This window comes from Zootoca vivipara, chromosome Z (assembly GCF_963506605.1).
Source record: "Zootoca vivipara chromosome Z, rZooViv1.1, whole genome shotgun sequence".
NCBI lineage: Eukaryota > Metazoa > Chordata > Lepidosauria > Squamata > Lacertidae > Zootoca > Zootoca vivipara.
The window spans coordinates 30,296,365-30,314,979 of record NC_083294.1 but is presented as its reverse complement, the minus strand read 5'-3'; the positions used below and the strand labels follow the sequence as shown (position 1 = coordinate 30,314,979).

At 47.3% G+C, this 18,615-nt stretch overlaps 1 protein-coding gene across 2 annotated transcripts in view; it reads left to right on the top strand.

Annotated features, from left to right (window-relative positions):
• NHSL2 (NHS like 2) overlaps positions 1-18,615 on the top strand; it is a 124,263-nt gene that overhangs the window by 39,553 nt on the left and 66,095 nt on the right. Inside the window, exon 1 of one of the 2 annotated variants that reach the window (XM_060270378.1) lies at positions 7,352-14,797. The exons of the other annotated variant lie outside the window; for it this stretch is intronic. Coding sequence (XP_060126361.1) covers positions 14,677-14,797 — 121 coding nt within the window. The 5' untranslated portion in view covers positions 7,352-14,676. Of the gene's footprint in view, positions 1-7,351; positions 14,798-18,615 lie in introns of those variants that run through there. 2 annotated transcript variants of the gene reach the window in all.

The window sequence follows — 18,615 nt, the reverse complement described above, 5'->3', positions numbered from 1 at the left end:
CTTTTGTTTTTGGGCAGCCCTTGACTGTTCTTCATCATTGGCCATGCACATGGGTGAACCAGCCCCATGTAACAGAGCTTCATGCCAGAACTCAACAGATAAAGTATGCATGCTTGCCCGGATTGGAACCCTTTTACAGCAATACATGATACTTCCACATGTCAATTTATTGTGGACTTTGTGCTACCGATGCACACAAGATTGTTTTGTGTGTTTTTTGCAGTGTTCCCATCAAATTACCACCCACACACTTAATCTAAGCCACTTTGAGTCCCCTCAAGGAAAAAGGCGAGGTATAAATAAATAATAATCTAGATTTTGCACTTCTGTGGGGGGCTTTTCTACTAATTCCCTCCACCCCCGAAGGGAATGAATTGGAATTAAATAAGAAAATGGCATTTAAACTTCAAAGAAATAATAAAACACTTGCAGATAAATCTCGAAATAAAATAAAATGGCATATGCATGCTATGGGCAAAATATGTGTGAATGGAGTGAGTCCACAAAAAACCTGCCCGGAAGTTACCATGTTGCCCTTGGAAGGTTGAATAGCATTGGGGAAAGTGCTATTGAGAATGTGCAGAGTGCCCCCCTGCCCCCCTGAACAACAACCAAACTGCACAAATCTGGGATCTGAAGTTTGTAGGTTTGCAATGTTAGAGAGGCCTAATACATGTCTTCTCTCACATTAGAAGTCTAATGCTGCCAACACCATCCCATAATCTTCCTGGCTCTGCATTCAAGGAGATTAAATAAATAAAAGGAAATAAAATTTGTGCCTCCTCTTGGGTGCATAAACGGATCCAAGGGTGTTCCTGTCTGCACTACTCATTCCCAATTGGCATTCTATGGCTGGGCAAATTACCAAGCAAATACCTCATCCAGTTTTATTAAAGGAGGGGAGGAGGAGAGCAGTCCCTCACTGGGGTTTCCTCCTCCTCTCTCTTCTAGCTCCTTTTAATGTCTGCCTGCCTGACTTTTGTAAATGCCTGGTCCCTGGAGTGGCATAGCCAATCTCCTTTATCTCCCTCCCCCCAATGTTCTGTGGTTAAAGAAAGCCCTGTGCCACTTGAATCCACTCAACTGACCTTGCTAACTCTTTTAGTTTTTTTTAACAGGCCTGGCCCCATGTTTTTCTGGCGGCATAACACGCAGAAATGTCCAATATGCAGTGCCCAGATTACTGGCTGGGGTTTAGATCTTGCATATAGCCCGTTTCAGAATAGCTGTATGTACTGTTTGTTTCTGGGCCCAATTCAGGGTGCTCATGTTGGCATTTAAAGCCCTAAAGGACTCCATCCCTAAATACCAGAAAGACTGCTTCCTTCCTAAACATTAGGAAGGAATTCCACCTAAACATTAGGAAGAACTTCCTGACAGTAAGAGCTGTTCGGCAGTGGAATTTGCTGCCAAGGAGTGTGGTGGAGTCTCCTTCTTTGGAGGTCTTTAAGCAGAGGCTTGACAGCCATCTGTCAGGAATGCTTTGATGGCGTTTCCTGCTTGGCAGGGGGTTGGACTGGATGGCCCTTGTGGTCTCTTCCAACTCTATGATTCTATGATTCCTCACAGACCCTCTGCAGTGCTAAGATAAGATAATCTTAGTAATTCCTCAACCTTCAGAAGGGAGTTTTTTTTGGGGGGGGGGAGGGCAGTTGTTGGCCCAGGAGAGGGCCTTTTCTGTGGCAGCCCCTATGTTGTAGGATTCCCTCTCCACACAGATGCATCCTTCATTGTACAGCTTCTGGCAAATGCCGAAGACACAGCTCTTCACCCTGGCTTCCGACAATTTATTACTTACAGTATTTATTTTATTTGTAAAATGTGTATAACACGCTTCATCCGAAGATCATGGGGCGGTTCGCAATATAAAAGTGCAAAATGGTAACACAACATACATAATCATCACACTGACCCACCTTATTTCTATTATTGTAAGTTGCTTTAAACTGTTTTTTAATATTGCATTTTAATTGTTGTAACCTTCCCTGGGCCTCAGGATGAAGAATGAGTAGATAAGGAAGAACAGGTGGTGGAGGAGGAGGAGGAACACAGGTCATTCCATCTCCATGCCATGACAACATCTGTTTTGTTCCTGCCTGTCAAAAACACACACACAGGAAGGGCCAGTGTGTTGTTTTTGAAGTTGTTAACCTCACAGATCCAACGTAGAGTCTCTAAGACAGTTGAATGGTGCCTTGTACATCTCCTTCCGGCAGCCAAGGCAGTGCCAAACCTATTGCTCTGCTTTCCTTTGGACTACACTAGAGAGGCCCAGCCCAGGACCTCCATGCACACTGCCCATGCTTGGGACCCGAGGACACTTTACTCCTACAGATGCCACAGCCTGATTTCACCCCTGGAGGTGCACTCCATTGCCTCTCGACAATAACTTTATTCACTGCTGGTGAAACCTAAGGAAAGTGATCCTCTCACACCTCTTCTCCAAGGACTTGCCCTGTGTTCATATTCAACTGCCACACCCCGAACCTTTCTCTCCCAGAGCTGGGTGGGAAAGGCTGCATGGGTGCTGGGAGCATGACAGAAAAACCCACTCCCCAGAAAATTTAGGGCCTGCGCCTTTAAGAAGGGCCTGGTCGCGAGAAACAACTGCAGGAGACTGCTTTGCCTGAAGCAAATCTGGCTTGAGTTAGGGAAGGCAGTGAAAAGGGGTGAGCTGCTGCAGCCCCCTCCCAAGCCCAGGCAGTGAGGTGGGGAACAGCCTGCTCCGGGTGGGCAGAGGGCCTGGGAACTGCCCAGGTTCCAGCGGGGGCTTGTGACTCATTTGGGAGATGGACAGCAGTTCCACCCCGCTTTGAGCTATGCTCATCTGAGGCTTCCCAGAGCGGCGGCGGCAGCAGCAGCAGCCAAGTATGTAAAACTGCCTGCATTCAGTGTTTGGGGCTCCCCCGTCCCCGTCCTTCTGTTTCGTGCTATGCTTTTGGGCTGTGATTGCCACTGTCTGTAGGGGAGCGCAGCAGCCGGAACTGCCCATGTGGGCACTGTGGCACGAGGGGCATGGGAGGGCCGGAGGGAGGGAAGGAAGGAAGGGCGGTGCTAGCAAGACGTGGCCTTCTGGAAAGGATTGCATGGGAGCCCGTGGGTGTCCTGCAGGAAGGGAGGAATTGCTTCCAGAAAAGTGTGACAAAGTCTGCGTGGTGCCTCCCAAATCTTCAGACAGGCAGGGGCTAGGTTTGTTTCCGTGAATGTGAATGATTGAGTAAAGAGAGGGAGACTGCACTCTGCATATGCTTAGAGACAAATCTTTTTTTTAATCATAACTTGAAATGTTTTGGCATTATAACCAGACCCCCCCCCCCGTCTTATATGGCATTTGTGCCCTCGGTTACTATAGCAGTGTTTCCTCAAAACTTTCCTTTAAAATCAAACTCCCCACCCCTACCCCGCGCGCGTTTCTCAACTTGTCCACCCAACCCCACTCTGCCAACCTGCTCCACCAGGGATTGGCTGGGAGTGTTGTTTGGTTGCATGCAACCTGGTGCACACACCCTCCGCCTGCTGTGAGAAAGACACCCAGGTGGGGGATAGCTCAGTGGCAGGGTCCCAGGTTCAATCCCTGGCATCTCCAGTTAGAGCTAGGAAAAATTTCCTGTCTCAAACCCTGGAGAGTCACTTCTCCTTGGAAAACAAGGGGCATTTAATAAGGGGTAGCTTCCTATGGTGACCCAGGTGGCGCTGTGGTTAAACCACTGAGCCTAGGGCTTGCTGATCAGGAGGTCGGCGGTTCGAATCCCTGTGACGGGGTGAGCTCCCGTTGCTTGGTCCCAGCTCCTGCCAACCTAGCAGTTTGAAAGCACGTCAAAATGCAAGTAGATAAATAGGAACCGCTACAGCAGGAAGGTAAACGGTGTTTCCGTGCGCTGCTCTGGTTTGCCAGAAGCGGCTTTGTCATGCTGGCCACATGACCTGGAAGCTATATGCCGGCTCCCTCGGCCAATAATGCGAGATGAGCGCGCAACCCCAGTCGGTCACGACTGGACCTAATGGTCAGGGGTCCCTTTATCTTTTACCTTAGCTTCCTATGACTTCCATTATAATTCAGACTCTCCTTCTCCTAAGAAGTTTCCTTTGCTTCGGGGGAGCCTTTCCGTACCCAGTGTTGGGATAGTGGAACAAGGGGGTGGAGCAAAAAGCACTTTCTGTGGCTGGATGCTATCCTTACAGTATTTGCAACCATGTGTCCCCTGAGATTATGAACCACTGCATTGGGGGGGTGGGGAAATGTAGTTATTATTATGTAAATTATATCACTTTTTACAAAAAGTGCCGAAGGCAGCTCCCATAAATTTAAAGCCAAATGATGGGCTAATAATAATAGAGGAGGAGGGAGGGGTGTTCACAATGCCACAGAATCCAGATAACTTCCCCTCAAATACACTCAGCCAGTTGCAGGTTAGTTAAATCAGGACAGAAAGGTATATTCCCTTCTAATGTTTATGGAAAGCAAACAGTTGGACTTGTGCCGATTACTTAGCAAGATTGCTTAATGCTGCTATTATCACTTCCAAGTGCTGTGATAAACGGTTGAAAAGAAAGTGTTTCCTCCAGCACCCTGTCCCATCCTCCAGAAAGCAATTTGAAAGTTATAGATCCCACCTTAACTTAATTGTGAGAACACAGTAGTTTAATTATATAGTTCCTATCCTATGCTGAAGACACACCTCTTTATTATGGCCTTTGACAATATATCGTTGTCATGTCTGCCTCAGGAGACAGTGGGAAATTGTGCCTTTTCGGGGTAAAGTCAGATATCTGGAGAGTTGTGACGACAATATGGGAGAGACATGTTTTGTTGCAGCTAGGGCAGATGAAGGCATCCGGCTTTACTGCTATAGGTGCACCATGGCATTTCTTGTCTCTTAGGTGGGCATCCTAAGTTGTTGAGCATTATGAAGAGTCCTTTTTCAGCTGACAAGGTCAAAGGACTTCATCAGGTCTCGCTCTTTCTCCTGAAGCTGGCGCAGTGAGGAAATCAAATTGACTATTGAGCTCTGAGCTCTAAAGCTGCATTGTGACTCGGGATGGACCCTGTCAGTGAGTGACTGAAATCTGTTGAGAACTGCAAGGTCAAAGGCCTTTGGCTGAGGGAAAGAGGGAAACCCAACTCTTCCAAGACAGGCAGAGTCTGGATGCTGTCAGTTCCTGTGCTGGAGACCATATTTTCCTCTAGTACAGTTCTTGATAGTACTCTGCCCATCGTCTCATTTGCTTTCTGCGGTCTGCGATGATCTCACTAGACAAGGTTTTCAGCAGTGCAGTTTTCCTGACTGTTGGTCCAAAGGCTGTCTTCATGCCTTTGCCACTGTCAGCAAAGAATTGAATGTTCTGACACAGCTGCCGCCAGAAGCCTTTGGCATGTCATCTGGTACAGTAATCTGCTGGGCATCACACCTTGCCTTTCTTAATGCAGCAGGCATCTTATTGCAGGGTGCATGCTCACAAGAGCCTCATACTTTGCTGTGATGCCACTTATTACCAAACTTTAAACCATGGAGAGTCCTGGTCTGAATAGAGACGTTGGATTCTTATCTCATTATACATGATAAAGCTATTTTTAGCCGCCTCACCACCTTGCTTTTTCCTGTAAGACCAATTGCAGTCTTAACAGTCATCAACAGGTTTATCACACCTATCAGCCAATCACACATTCCCACCACCCTTCTGAGTAATATCCCTCCCCACCCTCTCACTATATATAAGGGTCTGGTGCATGGACATGAAAGCTCATACCAATGACAAACTTAGTTGGTCTTTAAGGTGCTACTGGAAGGAATTTTTTTCTTTTGTTTCGGCTTTGCTGTGTTAACAGGGTCCATGTCCTTAATGCCAGCTTCAGACCAGTCGGGGAGCCTATATATACCAGGGCCCAGCTTATTCTTAATTTGTAATTTGTTTTCAGCTGTTTTTAATACTCCATTTTAAAATTGCTGTGATCTTATCCTGGGGCCTTATGGTGAAGAATGGGCAATAAATCAAATAAATAAAAATCCTAATAATTAATCTGGAGCAAGGCGTACAGTACATATATCTCCAGGGAAGTGCACTGTAAAAGAAAGGGTTAAAACCCACTCTTTGCTGAGCTTCACACACCCTGTGTTTGCATTTGCAAAGGGGTGTTTAAAGCAGATTAGCTCATCTGGTTTTCAAGCGATCTTGAAAATGCATTGAGTGGGGGATTCTAATGCAAATGTGGGCTGAGTGAAGGGTGGCACTCTTGCTGGATTATTTCCTCAAGAAGAAAAATGGGTGCAGCTAACTTTTTATTTTTCTTGATAGGTTCCTTTGCATGCCATACAAATATCCAATGGGAGCAGCATTTCCTGCTTTCGTGATGCAATAAAGTGGAAAACTGTGCCTGTTAGAACATCTGCTTGGTTCTTTAAGGCACAGGAAGCTGACCTTTCCTCTCCCCCCAAAAAGGGAGTGAGCAATCTTTGCAGGCAGTAATGCCTGCGAAGGCGCTACTTTTGGTGAAATATAGTGAAAGAGCTCTTACCAGCTGGTGATATAACACTTAGCTAAATTTTAGCTGTGGATGAGATGGGTCCCAGCAGTGAAGATGCTGTTGGCAATCATCTGTGCTGTGGCGTGTGGCCTGCCTGCCTTCTAAGCAAGGTTTGCATGCTGTGAGAGCTGAGAATAAAAGGCCATGTTTTAGTAGTATGCATGCAGAAGGGCGCTGTGTTCACTGTGCAGCACCTCCAGATAGGGCTGGGAATGAACTCTGCCTGAAACCCTGGAGAGCTGCTGCCAGTCAGTGTATACAGTACTGAGCTAGATGGACCAAGGGTCTGACGCAGTATAAGCCAACTTCCTATGTTCCCATCTAAAGATCTACGTCTTATATTTCAAATTAGCAAAACATCCTGGTTAAAAAAAAAAAGGTAATGGGGAAATCTGAATGTGCATGGAAGAGTGTGATTCCCCGCCCATATTATTGGCGGGTGGGTGAGGACAACCCTTTGCCCTTTTATGAAAACATTGGTTTGTGGAAAGCACATTTCGACATTTGAACTAATCAGACCTATCCTGTGCATGCTAAAGTGTACATTAAACAGGCAAGGAACGTGTTAATAAGTTCAAGTTGTAAAATATGTGGTTCTCTCTCTCTCTCTGCCCCCTTCCCATTTCCCCCCTCTTCTATGTCTCCAAAGCCATCTGTTTCCAGTCCTTCTCCTTTCTTCTCTTTGACTCCTCTGCTTCAACAAATAAACCCCTATTTGAACTAATGGTAAACATGTCCCCAAGTGCTGTCCTAAGGAAATGTTGAGTGGAGGATATAGGATGATGGGATTGGGGAGGAAGGGGGGGCATGTGTGTGTGTGTTAAAGATTTAGAGTGGTACCTCTACTTACAAATAACTCTACTTACAAATTTTTCTACTTACAAATGGAGCTCCGTCCGCCATCTTGGATGCGGTTTAGATAGGATTTTTTCTACTTACGAATTTTTTTCCCCAATGCATTCCTATGGGATTCGACTTACAATTTTTTTCGACTTACAAATGTGTGTTCGGAACACATTAAATTCGTAAGTAGAGGTACCACTGTATATGCTGCCTTTCGAAAGGGTCCCCTCCCCTAAGGCAGTATCATAAAAATATTGAAAAGTCAATACAGTTGTACCTTGGAAGTCGAACGGAATCTGTTCCAGAAGTTCGTTCGACTTCCAAAACGTTCAAAAGTCAAATGCTTCAGAAGCCACGGAAGCCCCATCGGTTGTTTAGGTTCCAAAAGAATGCTCGCAAACCGGAACATTCACTTCCGGGTTTGCAGCGTTTGGGAGCCAAAACACCCGAGTTCCAGGACGTTCGACCAACCAAGGTACGACTATCTAAAAAGTTTAAAACCGAAAGAAAAGCCATTTTAAAAATTCTTAACCCATACCAGTAGCAGAATTGTAGATTTAAAAACAGGGAGCAACAATAGTTTGCAAAATTAGCCCTTCATTTCAACCAGAGGTAGACTGAAATCAAAAAAGTTTTTAAGAAATCAAGGAAGGAGCCAGGCCTAGATATACCTCCATTGGGTGGGCAGGTTCCATAAATATATATGGGGTCAGCTTTGAAAAGGCCCTGCACATTTCAAAGGCCGTGGAATATTAATCAGCCAAAGGCCCGGTTGAAGAGGAACATTTTTGCCTGGTGTCTAAAGGTATGTAAGGAAGGTGCCAGGTTAACCTCCCTGAGCAGAGCATTCTACAAGTGGCTCTCCAGAATTTAAGATTGGGGTGGGGGGCCTTTCCTAGCCTGACCCGGAGATGACCAAGGACTAAACTGGCATGTTTGGCAGGCAAAGCTTATGCCCATAAAGCTTATAGCCTTTCCCCATTATCAGTTGCCAGACAGGCAGAAATTCAACAGGAGACGTCTTCCTCATCAAGCAGCACTGGCTTAATTTCTGTCAGCCATGTGCCAGTATGCACACAGCCAGAGCAGAAGCACAAGAGCAAACATGGCAACTTTAAGCCTTGTCTTTGAGGTCACGAGAACCCAACAGAATTCTGCCTCCAAGGACTTGAGGCTGGACGTGCAGAAGATTTTTTCTTCTTCCAAACACAGGACTAGGGTGTTACCTTTTGCACTTTGTGGATGCTACTTGACTTTCACACATCTCAGTTGCATGGGCATTATGGGGGCTCGAAGGCAGCCAGGTTCTGTAGCAGTTGTGTGCCACTTTACTTGGTGGGCTTGGCTTGCAGATTCTTGGCTGCTGTTGTCATTGGGGTGGTGAGTGTCACCTTGAGGGCTTGTGCTGCTGGCATGGCACTGCAGCCTGGGCAGGTGGTTGGGTTTCCATACACATGCCCATGGAAATGGGCTCCCTCAGCAGTCAATGAAGGAGCTTCTCTGCCAAGGGATGCTGAGTACTGATCCAATTTGTCTCTGTTTCCATAGCAACTTTCCAGTGCTTTATGGTACTCTGTCTTCTTAGCACAGATGATAGTGAGGAATTGGCTTCTGTAAGTGAGGCACAAAATAGCTTTGGGGTGTTCCCCCCCCCATATAGACTTCGGCTTTTCAGAAATGACTGGCATCAAAATTTCAGGTTAGGCACCTCCGAGCCTTCCTGTCAAAGGACCCTTTTCTGTCCTTATCTTTCTGTTCTTTAACAGCCGGTATGTGCTGGAGTCTACTCTCTGCCTCCCACATACAGGCAGCCTCTCTCTCCACCCTCCACATCCCAATTTCATAAATCCAAGAGAGAATTTGATGGGTTTTAGTGAATGGCAAAATGGGGAACTAACAGTGGTTTATAAAGCAAGGCTAAATGAATGCAGGTGGGTTTTCTAGGACTCTTTGTTTCCTTCTCATTCTGTAAACTCCTCCCTGCAGTTCGAGTCTCGGGGTCCTGAAAGCACCCTCCCACCCTTGATGCGAAAACCTTACTTAGGAACAGAATAAGTTGCTTTATAGGAGGTCAAGATTATTTGTCTGTCCAGCCCAGTATCATTGGTTGACTTGCAGCGGTTCTCAGGGGTCTCGAGCATAGGTCTTCATCTGATCCTTTCAACAGGAGATACTGAGGTTTGAGGCTAGCACCTTCTACATGCAAAACCATGCACTCTTGCCACCAAGCAATGGTCTGTTACATACACACTGTGTGCAGGACTGACATTTTGATTCAGCTCATTGCTGTCTTCTCTTGTAAAATGCCTCGGGGTGTTTCAATTTTTAAATGAAGAGTGTTCCAGAAATTATTTATAAGTAAATAATCCGCTTCTGGCCCAGAGGGAATGTCCAGCAGTCACTGATATAGCATCCTGCAGCACTGCTACACATTTTAAGCAGCATCGTACCATTTTAAACAGTCATGGCTTCCCCCGAAGAATCCTGGGAAACATAGCTTGCTAAGGGTGCTGAGAGTTGTTCAGAGACCCGTGTTCCCCTCACACAGCAAGCATTCCAAGAGTTCCCTTGGAAGAGGAATTGATGGATAAACCACTCTGAACAGGAAACCTACCATAAATAGTTGCCCCCAGTTCTCTTGCAGAAGTCCCTTCTGTTCCCACCCCTTGTTCTGTGGCTGGAGCAACTGCTTCACCTGCAAAAGGTTCCGGTTTCAGTCCCTGGCTTCCCCAGTTTAAAGGATGTCAGTACTGTAGAACAAAACACCTGCTCAGGATCCTGTAATGTTGCTGCCAAACAGAGTACTGTATGTAGATGTTATTGAGCTGGATGGACTCAGTATAAGGCAGCTGCTTATGAACATAGGAAGGTTGGATGCAAGCATAATCTGAAATGGCCTATAGCCTGGTTTCCATGGTTCAGCCCCAGTGGTGTTTTTGAGGGAGGGGCTGGGCAAGATGCCCTTTGCAGGTCCCCAAATGCGCCGATCTCCTTGCTGCTGTCTCTGTTGCCTTCTCACTGGCCCATAGTTATGACCTGAGGAAAAGGCAAATAGGGTCACCATGGTTCCATCTCCTCATTCATGTCACTGTGTCTTTTTATAAACAACAGGTGGACAGGCAATAACCACGAGGGAGGAGAAGGTGAAACAGAAACAGGGTGGGGTTTTTTTGGGGTGTGTGTGTGTGTGTTTCTGGTATGTGGGCCTGCCTCCAGTGCTGGCCTTGCCAGTCCTTATCTCTAGATAAAAGGATCTAATAGGGCTGGAAGACACCTCATTCCCTATAGAAGCTTCAACCTGATCCTAGATGGACCAATAGCATGGTTTTATATGTTCACGCTAGGGGTGCTGTGTAATATAGGATTGGCCTGTGTTTCAATGTAAAATGCAAAGTCCTGTATTGATAGTGTTTTGTCCTGTATTTCAGGTCTTCTCTCTCTCTCTCTTCTCTGTGTGCCAAGTTAGGGATCCTCTCCAGATGCATGTGTTTGAAAGGGTGTGTGAAAGGTCATGTATTTAAACTCTGAGTAGCGAAGCACAGACAGATTTACAAATTCGTGTGTGTATGTGTGCATTTGCACGTGCCTGTGTGATAAATTCCAGAGGGGCCATCCTGTTAGGCTGCAATAAATTGTAATGGATTGCTTTGAAGTCACTTCAGCGCCGGATAGAAAAGAAATCGCCCCCCAACTGCCCTGCCCAGAACAAAGGTGGGAGGCAGCCCTAGTTCATGCCTACTATAAATGGGTTCCTACAGGCAAAGAGGGAGATGGCAGAGGTAAAGGTAAAGGGACCCCTGACCATTAGGTCCAGTCGTGACCGACTCTGGGGTTGCGCACTCATCTTGCATTATTGGCTCTGGGGTTGCGCGCTCATCTTGCATTATTGGCCGAGGGAGCCGGCGTATAGCTTCCAGGTCATGTGGCCAGCATGACAAAGCCGCTTCTGGCAAACCAGAGCAGCACATGGAAACGCCGTTTACCTTCCCGCTATAGCGGTTCCTATTTATCTACTTGCATTTTGATGTGCTTTCGAACTGCTAGGTTAGCAGGAGCTGGGACCGAGCAACGGGAGCTCACCCCATCGCAGGGATTCGAACCGCCGACCTGATCAGCAAGCTCTAGGCTCAGTGGTTTAGTCCACAGTGCCACCTGGGTCCCCCAGGAGCTGGCAGAGATTCAGCCTTAAATCTCTGCTCATTTGAGAACCAGTAGTGCAGCTATCTTGGGAAGGAGTGAGAGGAGCTCTATCTATGGCCTCCGGTCAGAAATCGGTTCCCCACTCTGGTGTAATATAGTGGTAGCTTCTTGTTTTTTAATGTTCTTTTTCTCAGTGTAGGTGGAGTGGCACCACTTCATCTTCTCACTGGGCCTGTGAAGCACATCCAGGCTACAGTTTTTATGGTTACTTACCTAGGAACTGAGCTCCCCCCCCCCTCCGAACTCAGTGACACTTCTGATTAGACTTGTCATGTGTGGGATTGTACTGTTAGTTGCTAATTGATGGAGTTTGTGGAGAAACTAGGAGATGTGTGACCTTGGACCAGAAGCTTTTGGGCACTTGCAGCCTCGCTGAGCAGAGTACCATCAGCATCATCCCTGAGTTGCATCAGTGGCACGGATTTAGAGAAGGCTTCGGAGCAAGCAGGATATGCCCCACAGCTCGCAGCCATTCCTCCCTTCCCAACCTGCCCATGTTGCCTTGTCTTTTAGGGACTAAGCACAGAATCCAAAAAGGATTCTGGACATTTGTTCCAAGCTTTGGCTGAGCCAGCAGAGTCTTTTATTTTTATTTAGAAAAATAAACCTTTGTAGTCTTATTTCTGATTCCCCCCCCCCCAGGTTGATAACAGTTATTAGCACGGCACATTACTAAACACTGGAATTTGCTCCTACAAGAGGCAGCTGCTGGCCACCAGCAAGGATGGCTTTAAGAAAGGATTAGACAAATTTGTGTAGGATAAGGCTATCAGTGGCTACTAATCCTGATGGATATATTCTTCTTCCACAGTCAGAGGCAGAATGCTTCTGAAAGCCAGTTGCTGGGAATCACTAATGGGTAGAATGCTACTGCACTTGAGTACTGCTTTTAGGCTTCCTACAGGCATCTGGCTGGACCTGTTTGATATATCAATTGCTCAGTTTATGGGGGGCTGCAAAATGTGGGGTTTTCGCTGCAAAATTCTGCAAAACGGCTGCAAACGTTTGGCTCAGGTTTGGAGGGGACTCAAAATGTTGGGGTTTCATAGCTAATTACCCTCATCTGGTTGACAACTGTGAGAACCGGATGCTGGACTAGAAGGGCCACTGATCTTATCCAGCCATAGCTGCCAAGTCTCCTGTTTTTCGCGGAAAACCCCCGGATTTTAATCCATTTCCCGCTGTTATCCCGAATAGAAAAAAATCCTGGAAATCCCCCGGATTTCCTACCTGCCAGGGAGGCTCCATTTCGGGTGCCGCTCTGCCCATGTTTGTGCACCGGAAATCGGGCAGAGCGGCACTGGAAGCTGCTTCTATGCATGTCCAGACATGTGTTGAAGCGACTTCCGGTGCCGCTCCGCTGCTGAGCCCGCATTTTTCAGCGGGAGACTTGGCAGCTATGGATCCAGCTGGCCCTTCTTAGCTGCTCTAGACTGAGACATGTGAGCTGGGCTGCAGCATTTTGATCGACTAAAAAGCTACCTTAAGTAACTGGCACTTTTAATTTCAAAACATTATCCTTATTATTAATAGAAGTACTTACATAAACTGCAGATGGCAAGTACTGTTGTAGAAGCAGTGTTCCATCCTGTGTGTGTGAGAGAGAAGGTGATGGTGGCAAAATGCCTCTGCAAAGAAGATGCTTGCAGATGACAATCCCCATACATTGAAAACAAGCAGAACCATAATGAAAACAGTAGCCCTCCAGATGTTGTTTGGCTGCAAATGGAGTCCAGCAACATCTGGAGGGCTGCAGGTTCCCCACCTCTGATCTGAAAAACAACCCAAAATATGTTATGTGCTTTAGAACTATTGCTTCCCCCCCCCCACTCATATACAAACTCATTTAGGTTCACTGTGTCATCCTATACTTATTTAGAACATACTTATTCAGAAATGATTGCCAGTCCTATTTAGGATTGCAGCCTCTGTTGATGATCAGCTGACCAGCTAAAACTCATACAGTTTAATTGGCTGAGATCTCTTTGATCAGGCAACAGCTTTACATGTCAGATAAAAGGGCAGGTCTGGTAAGAGGAGGGTGATAGAAATAGGTTCAAAGTCTTAGCAGCGGTTTCTCCATGGCTGTAGTCCAAGGCAGTTCATGTGCATGCTCAGGTTTGTTCTTGTGGGGTGAGGGGTTGCATTTGTGTACAAGGTTTCTGCCTGCAGGTTTCTAGCGGCACATATTGCTTGTGTGCATCTGTGGCAATTTAGAGGCACACAAGTGCATATGGCTATTAATCTCTTTCTGTGGACATTTGCTGGGGGGGGGGAGAGACTGTACCCTCTCTCCCCCCCTCCCCTGCCTCACTGCTTCCCAATCCAACACAATCTGACACCCTGTGTATTGTGTTCACTGACCTGCCAAGTGTACATTTTGCAGGGCACCCTTGCCTCCAGCTAACACAAGCTGACACATTAGAGAAGTGTGCTATTTATCACCAGCTACATGCAAGTTGAGCTTCTCTTCTCCACCCCCATCCCCGCCACCCGCCTTTGCTCACAGAAGTGTTTCCCGGGTCCGAATGGAGTCCCCATGGGAGAGATGTCTAGGGACTCTCTGCACATGCTCTGGGGAGCCCTCCTCTCAATGATGATGACTTTCCAAGGCCCTTGTGTGCCTGCTGCAGAGAACAGTTTCCGAAGGCCACCGGGTGGTCCCCTCTCCCATTGAGGGTGCGCGTGGCTTTTTGCACACGCGTGGGTGTGCGGGTGCCTAGTCTCCTGTCAGACTGTCAGGCTTGCGAAAAGATCCGGAGGGAGGAGGCTTGGGAGAATATTTTATTTTCCCCCCCCCCTTTTCCTTTTTTGTGGTTCTTCCCCCTCCCCTCCTTTCTTTCACAGCCCGCCCGCGGGCGGGGGCAGGTGGCGGCGGCGCTGTTGCTGCGGCGCCTGCAGCTGATGCAAAGGCGGCGGCGGAGATTCGAAGCACCCAGAGAAGGGCATGAGCTGAACAGCCGCCGCCAGTCCCGGGCAGAATCGGCGCGCAGGAGCGGCGGCGGCGGCTGGCTGTGCTCGAGCCTCCCTCCCGCCGAGCTCCGGAGCCTGAGCGATGCTCTCCTGCGCCCCGGAGAATCCTGCAGCAGCAGCAACAACAGCGCACCGAGATGGGCAACTCCCCGCCGGTGATGCTCGGCAAAGCGCCCCGCAGCAAGCGACCCCCGCGCACCGCTGCCGTCTCCCCGTCCTCATCCTCTGCCCCCACCGCCGTCGCGCAACCGGCAACAGGTAGGGTTGAGACAGAGATTACGGATGATTTGAGCCTATCAGGTTTTTGCTTCTTCCTGGAACCTTTGCAGATGGATGGATGGCTTCAGAGCCCCCCCCCCATCACCCCCGCCACCTCCAGTAACTTGCTCTCCCCGTCACAGCTCAGCACCGCAAATAGCGTTTTGAGGCCAAAGCTACAGCCCTTCACAGGATAAGGAGCTCCTGGGAAGCGGGAGGGGGTTCACACTTGCACTTGGGCAGCACGGGCTCGGTTTTCGAAACACGTTGAGCTTGTGCACGTGCGGTGCCATCAAGGATGGGGCAGGCAGACTTTTGGGGAGGAAGGGTCAGGGCTCCACTCAGCTGAATGAGCCAGGAGGGCTCCCAAATGTAGAAAAGCTGGTTTAGCCACTGAAGTAAGTGAAGTAATAATGTGCATTACTCTCTTCCTCTCTCTAAAAAGGACTGATTATTTTTTTTAAGGAAATAAAGCCAAGAGCCTAAAATTAGATATTTGCACCTGTGCGTGCTTGTGAAAGAGGGAAATATGAAGTGGCAAGTTGCTAAAGAAAAAAACCACCATCCTCCCCTTGCAGGAGATTTTCCCCAAGAAGGCTACCTGTCAGGGTTGCAACATTTCTTGCACTGGCAGGGAGGGTTGGGCTTTATGACCTTTAAAGACCCTTCCGACTCTCTGATCTCCTTTCTCACCCAAACAGCTGTCTGAATCTCAGGTGGCAGGTGAGATGCTCCAGGCTGCAATTCTAGGCTTGCATACTAGGAAGCTCCTTGGATAGCTCAATTGGTAGAGCATCGTTGGGCAAAATATTCCTGCATTGAAGGGGGTTGGACTAGATGACCATTGGTGTCCCTTCCAGTTTCATAGTTCTGTGATTCTATATGGAAGCAGTGTTGCAGAGTGCCTTTATTGTATCTTAAAAGGCTAGCAGAGAAAACATCCAAAGGGTCTGTGTCCATGCAGGTCAGAAAAGGTGTGTTCAGAAGATCTCTATCTTTTCTATTTGCACCATGTTGTGTTTGTGTTTGGACTGGCATAGGTTCTTCAGGAGTTGGAAAGATGTGTCAGGTCCTTTCTCCACCCCCCACCCCTATTTCCCTTTTCTTCCTCACATATTTAAGGGCAAGTTTACACAGGTGCTCCCTGCTTCATGACCTATAGTTGAACATGTGAACTGGCTGCATTGAGGAGGGTGTGTGTGTGTGTGTGTGTGTGTGTGTGTGTGTGTGTGATTGATTGATGTTCTTATGTTTACTGATTCTTTGCCTGTGCTGACCAATCACTTTCACTCACACACACGCATGCCATCTTTCAATGTGCATGTACAAATGCCTCCCTGATGGTTGCCATCCTGCAACCTGGTATAGAATTTAGATCCTATTCGATTCAGAGTAAAACGTCTGTAGAATCCAGCTGAAGGGGCACAACTAATGAAGAGAGCATCCCAGGGCTGTGATCCTATACAGTACATACAAACATACTGGAGGGTAAGTCGTAATTGAACTCATTTGGACTTCTGAGTAGACATGCATAGGGTTGTGCTGTAGGGGTAGCAAAAACCCCTTGTGAGCTTCCCTGGGAGCAAGCTGCATTGGACATAGTAGGATTTACTTCTGAGAAAGTGCATGTGGCACAAATGCCCTTCTTCCCCCTTCTTTTCTCCTATGTACATAAGAGTCTGCTGTATCAGGCCAACCGTTCAGCTAGTCCAGCATCCTGTTCTCATAGCGGCCAACCAGAATTAGCAGCGGGTAGAACATAGCCAATATGGCTAGTAGCCTAACCTTATCTCACAGGGTTGTTGTAGGGATTAAATGAGGAGGTAGAGAACTATGCATGCCACCTTGAGCTCCTTGGAGGAAAAGGTACAACATAAATGCAATAAATAAACAAACCATGTTAGTTTTCTTGTCCTCCACTTTTGTTTCCTTCCTGCATTCACTGCCCCCTTTGCCCTGTCTTCTCTGGGTGGACCGCCAGTTGGCCACACCAAACTGTCCCCTTATCCTTAATCAATATAGCCCCAAAGTACTGGTATTTGTCTCTCCAGAGGAGGTAGCAGGTGACAGCATCTATGGCATGAACTAGCTGCTTATTTTGATGCATTAGATGCATGAAGGACACCCTAAATTGGCAGGTTTACACATACATACCACAACCTTACCCAACCAGGTATCTTCCAAATAAAAATAAAATAGAAAAATACATTCCAGTAGCACCTTAAAGGTAAAGGGACCCGTGACCATTCGGTCCAGTCGTGACCGACTCTGGGGTTGCAGCGCTCATCTCGCGTTATTGGTTGAGGGAGCCGGCATACAGCTTCCAGGTCATGTGGCCAGCATGACAAAGCCGCTTCTGGTGAACCAGAGCAGCACATGAAAACGCTGTTTACCTTCCCGCCTATTTATCTACTTGCACTTTGACGTGCTTTCGAACTGCTAGGTTGGCAGGAGCTGGTACCGAGCAACAGGAGCTCACCCCGTCGCAGGGATTCAAACCGCCGACCTTCTGATCGGCAAGGCCTAGGCTCTGTGGTTTAACCCACAACGCCACCCATGTCCCGTTTCTTGCTCATACCAATGACAAACTTAGTTGGTCTCTAAGGTACTACTGTAAGGATTTTTTCTATTTTGTTTTTATTTTGGTTTGAAGGCAGATCAACATGGCTACCTACCTGTAACAGGTAAACAGGTATCTTCCAGATGTTTTGGACTATAGCTCTCATAAGTAGTCCAAAACATCAGAAGGGGGTCTGAACTGGTAGCGATTGACCAGGAAAGAGATATTGGAATGGTAATGGATAGCTTTGAGGATGATGTCAACCCAGTATGTGGCAGCTGCAAAAAAAGAGAGATGAATTCTCTGTTAGGGGTAAGTAGGAGAGACGTTTGGAGGGGGGGGGAAACACACCTGCCAATAATGGAATTCTGCTATGAGAATCTATGGTGTAATTGCCCATGGAATATTGCGTTCAATTGTATTGTATCCTCAAAAAGGATATTGTAGAGCTGGCAAAGGTTCAGAAAAGGGCAACCAACATAAACAAAGGCATGGAGAAAAGGTTTCAACATTTGGGGCTTTTTTGTTTGGAAAAGAAGGTATGGAATGGACAGGTGGGATTTTCCTACCGTTATGTGTCGTGATGGTCATTAGCTTGGAGAATTTTTTAAGGGAGATGGGCTGATTTGTAAAGGGTAAGGCTGCCCATGGCTGTTACTTATGATATCTGTGCAGTTCCCCCAGTATCAGAGGCAGTATACCTCTGAATACCAGCAGCTGGGAAGCAGAAGTGGGGGATTGTGCTGTTTCTCTCATGTCTTGCTTTGAAGGCTTCCCATAGGCATCTGGTTGGTACCTGTGAAAACAGGTTTCTGGGTGAGATGGACCTTTGGTCTGATCCCACAGGGTTCTTTATAACGTTCGCATATTTATTTTATTTGCAGGTATAGATTACTTCTCCCCACCAAAGTGATCCAAAAAGCATTGTCCTTACATTCTGCCAGATGTTGTTAGATTCCAACTCCTCCCTCAGCCTCTTCGAGCATTGCCAAGTTTGCCACAATCGCTACCTCAGCGCAAGGGAGTATGACCTATTGCAGGCTGTGGGGCTCACTTCTGGGAAACAAATATGCACAAGATTGTTCTGTAAGGCTGCCATCTTTTTCATATATTCCTTAGAACTGGGTGGTCTGATGCATGCGGCCCTCAATGCATGCAGCCCTCGAGGCATTTTTTGGCTGCCCTCAGCAACATTTCACACACACACACACACACACACACACACACACACACACACAGCCTTTCCAAAGCTGGGTAA